A 4618-nucleotide genomic window follows, 5' to 3' on the forward strand; every position below is an offset into this window, starting at 1 on the left:
CAAGCGATTCTCCTGTCTCAGCCACTCGAGTAGCTGGGACTAGAGGTGTGTGCCACCATACCTGGCTAATTTTTGTATTTTTAGTAGAGACAGGGTTGTTGGCCAGGATGGTCTCAAACTCCTGACCTCAGGTGATCCACCCACCTTGGCCTCCCAAAGTGCTAGGACTACAGGCATGAGCTACCGCCTCCAGCCATATCCTTTATTTTTTAAATTTATTTAATTTTTATTTTTTTTTAGTAGAGACAGAGTCTCACTGTGTTGTCCAGACTGGTCTCGAACCCCTGAACTCAAGCAGTCCTCTTACCTTGGCCTCCCAAAGTGCTGCGGTTTCAGGCATGAGCCACCACACCCGGCCCGATATATCCTTTGCACGCACACAGCAGCTTCCCTCCGCAGGCACGCCCACAGAGGGTCATGAAATGGCAGGTGTGCAGGCGGAACGCCCCAGCAGCGGTTTCCCCGCGGCACGCTCCACGGGGCTGAGACCTACGTGCATGACTCACTGTGGGGTCCTTTTGCTTATTTTCTGCTCTGTGGGGTAAAGGTACTGTTGAAAATGTCAAAAAGGCCTGCGTAAGACCCAGAGGGTAAGGCAAATATTTCAAAATCTGAAAAACCAAACTCTGAAACATTTGCAGCCCCTCAATTTCAGGTAAGGAATTCTCAACTTGTCCAGCTGTCGCTTGGTGTCTGTCGGGGTTAGTTCCAGGACCCCCCTGTAGATACCAAAATCCACAGATGCTCAAGTCCCTGGTGTGAAATTGCATATATTCAATGTGTATTTGCCTATAACGTACAGACATCCTCCCATGCACTTCATCTCTAGAGAAATCACAGCACCTAATACATTGCAAATGCTGTGTAAACAGTTGTTGTACTCTATTGCTTAGGGAATAAACGCAAGAAAAAGCGTGGGCATGTTCAATATAGATAAATTTTTTTCCGAAATATTTTCAATCTGTGGTTGATTGAATTCACGAATGTGGAACCCACGGATATAGAGGACCGAGTCTAAGAGAGAAAATAGCAGCTAGAGAATCCTGTGTTCCACCATCTCATTCATGAAAGGGGATGTGGGGTTGATTTTAGAAATATAAAAATATTCCAGTAGTGTGTGTCTTCATGGACATTGAAGACAGTGCCGACGTCACCCCCTGTGACCGTCCCGCCTCTCGTGTTGGTGAACTAGAGGGAGGAAGGCCAGCAGGCTCTCCTGTAACAAAGGAGACTAGGAATAGGATGATCTCACTGGAAGCAGAATCCTAAAGCTAGAAGAGGTTTTGGAGGTAACCTACTCCTTCCTGCTTTTTACAAAGGAGAGAAGAGTCTCCAGGAGGCTGGCGCTCTGGGCCCAGCTGGTAGGCAGGCAGACTAAGAGCGGACTTCCAGCCAGGTGCGCATCTCACAGGCCCTCTACAGTTGGAGCTCTCACGGGGCAGTCTTGTTTCACGATTTCTTATCAATGCGTTTCTGTTTTATCGCTCGTGATTTACGGCTCGTTACTGCTTATTTCCTTCACCTTAACCACGATAATGATGCTCCTCTTTTTGTTTCCCTTATTCCTAGTGTTTGGGATGGGACCTTCGGTGCTTTTCCCAGCACTGTCTTCTTCAGTCTTTAGGACTAACCTTAGGAGGCAGCAGAGAGAGCTATGCCAAAAGGTGTTTCATCTCTTGCAATCTGTATGATTTACTTACCAGCATTGCTTGTTGGTCAGCTCCTTGCTACTAACAGGAATGTTGGGCGGCTGTGAGTTGTCATAGAAGTCTGTTTGATTTTCCTGTGTTCATTTCGACATATTTGCCCCTCAGAATTTGGGTACGATGCTGAAAGACCTACAATTTCCAGACAGTCTTTTTGTTTTGTTTTTTAAAAAGCAGATTAAATATTTGAACAATTTTAATGGAAATATGACAAGGTCCCAATGTTAAGGACAGCCAGATAGAAAGATTAAGCAGGAGTGTTCTTCCGAGGAGGGTATCTTGGAACTCTTACTATTGAGATACAGGTGGTAACTCCTTTTTATCCCAAGCCCCAGAGCCACCCACATGTCTCACTTCCTTTAAAAGAGATCCTAAAATTGTTTGCTTCTCCACTCCGGTCTCTTACCACTGCTTTTTCTACTGTAGGGAGGAGAGAGTGAAGGGGGAATGTTCCTTTTATGCCTCACCCCTTTAAGCTGCATAATTGATTGAGTAACTGGGCTTCCTGTGCAACTGGGCCCCATGTTCCAAGGCCAGAAGGTAGAATAGCACGGATGCTACCCAGAAACTGAGCTGGGTACCAGTCAGAAACCAATAGCTCACCAGGAACAAAGCCATCCAAGAGAGCAGGACTGGACTGTTACTCAGCCCACTTTTTCTAGATAAGATCTCACACTTGCCTACATTTAATAATTCTTCCATTAGTAAATGGGAAGGTTCTTCCTTCTTAAATTGTGTATTTTAGGTCACATATTTTAAAAAGCGAAATGATAGAAAAATCTCAATAGTTCACGTTGTCCACAGTAGCTTTTGTTCTTAGAGACAGGGCGAGCCTTTTCCTACCGCCTCATTTGCATTACCTGCTTATTAATCCATCACTGGCTGTGCTCCTTGCCCAGAGACATGGGATCCAAACTAAAATGTTCTGAGAAAGCGGCAGCTCACATGCTCAGCAGGCTTTCTGTTTCTGGGGCACCCAGAGGGTGAGGTGTAGGGTGGCAAGAGTTTTCGTTGTTAATTTTCAGAAGCTATAGGAAAGCAGAATTAGCTTTTTTAATGCAGACCTTTATTGCTGTGGTCTTCTTGACCAATATCATGAGTACATTTGCATGCATTGAATTTAAGACGTTCTGGTTGTGCACAGAAAACCTAAGAAAATTCTCCTCTTTAGCACTAACGACTTCTTCTTTCTTCTCTGCCTGAACAGAACTTGGGAATCAGTGAAACGTACAACCAGGAAAGAGCAGACTGCGGATGGTAGGAGTGCAAACCTGTTCCAACCCTTTAGAAAGGAAGTCAGCACTTGTGACCCTAAGAGGGTTTTCAGTGGAACCAAGTTAACTCCTATTATGTTGTGTCTTTAAATCTCCTGTTAGTTTTTGCTGTACTATGTAATGTAACTAAATTAAGCTTTCTTTATAAGTAACTTCTGGCTTCTGCTATCTAAGCTCAGAACAGTGTTTTGAGGGGAAGTTGTCCTATGTTTATAACTAAATGTAAATCAATATAGTTTGAAGCCACACATTGCGTCTAGATGTGTTATGACTCTAGAAATCCTTGTGTCCCGTTCGAAGGATCTAGGTGAGAGCCTTTAGTTTGGAAAAGTTACTTGGCACACTTTTATGCTTAGGGACCACTTGCTTTATAGGTTGATGAGGACATGGAATTAATTGGGCAAAGCCTGTTCCATTCACCCTCCCCTCCAGGCATGAATGCCTTGACTGCAAAGAGCCCACAAACAATCCTGAGAATCACTCCGGTCGAGGGGAAGTTGGGCACTAGGCTTTTCTTATTTTTCCCTTTGGTTTTGGTTTCCGTTTTTGCTGGAAGCCAACAGTCGCTGTGCTGCAGCTGCTGGCTTCACAGACGGGAAGCTAGGTGGAGCCAGGGGACCCTCCTGGGTACTTTGTGTTTTCTGAAACCCAGTCGTTTTTATGTTTTAAGGAAGGCCAAATAATGTGAGAGAAAAGGTCTTTTACTCTAGAACTGGAAAGTCAGTCTTGCTAGCATGTATTGCACACAGTGGAGCTTACTTGATTTCTTGCTCGAAGTTGGCCCAGGAGCACAGGGATGGCTGTGGCCTCACCAGTAGTAGGGCTGCCACATGCTGGGAAGTGGCTCTGTGGAAGGGTGGTGTAGCTGGCAACCTTACATCCTTGAACCTGTAGGAAGTGTTTCGTTTTAGTTCTGATTTTAGTTTTAAGAAACTGACAATTAAACAGGCTTTTTGTTGAAAAAAGAAAGTGTAAACAACATAGAAGTGATTATTTTTAATTACATTTTTAAAATAGCTTCCAAGATTCACTGCCAGTATTGTAGATTAAAGTGGAGTTGCTTAAAGTCTGGGGTTTTCATTAGCTTGCGCTGAACAAGGTGCTGGCATTGCTGACCTCTCATTAGGGATTTCCTTGGTTCCATTTCCTGGTGACAGGTGTCGCAGTCATCCCCGTGCTGCAGAGAACGCTTCACTATGAGTGTATCGTTCTGGTGAAACAGTTCCGGCCACCAATGGGGGGCTACTGCATAGAGTTCCCTGCAGGTGAGTCACTCAACATCCAATTGCTGCTTAGGGATGTTGGCCTGAACCACGGTAAAGCCTGAGAATCGCAAAGCTCAGCTCTGCAGTTTTTAATCTGTCCTTGTGGTTTTAAGTAAAACTAAACCATTTCGTAGCGGGGCCCCCAGGACACCCCAACAACCCTCTGAACCCGTGAAGGTGACACAAGGCCACCTCCCACCATCCCACCCTCCTCTTGGCAATGCTGCCTCCAGCCCTTTTTTTTTTTTTTTTTTTGGTGAGACGGAGTCTCGCTGTATCACCCAGGCTGGAGTGTGGTGGCGCGATCTCACCTCACTGCAACCTCCACCTCCTGGGTTCAAGTGATTCTCCTGCCTCAGCCTCCCGAGTAGCT

The 4618-nt window shown here is 45.4% G+C and overlaps 1 protein-coding gene across 1 annotated transcript in view; it reads left to right on the plus strand.

Moving 5' to 3' along the window:
- Positions 1-4618, plus strand: part of NUDT5 (nudix (nucleoside diphosphate linked moiety X)-type motif 5) — a 51235-nt gene that overhangs the window by 29171 nt on the left and 17446 nt on the right. The window contains exons 4-5 of the mRNA XM_011974943.1: positions 2914-2963; positions 4138-4245. Of these exons, the coding sequence (XP_011830333.1) occupies positions 2914-2963; positions 4138-4245 (158 nt within the window). The remainder of the gene's footprint in view (positions 1-2913; positions 2964-4137; positions 4246-4618) is intronic.

Source organism: Mandrillus leucophaeus, unplaced genomic scaffold (assembly GCF_000951045.1).
Source record: "Mandrillus leucophaeus isolate KB7577 unplaced genomic scaffold, Mleu.le_1.0 Scaffold15, whole genome shotgun sequence".
In the NCBI taxonomy this organism is placed as follows: Eukaryota; Metazoa; Chordata; class Mammalia; order Primates; family Cercopithecidae; genus Mandrillus; species Mandrillus leucophaeus.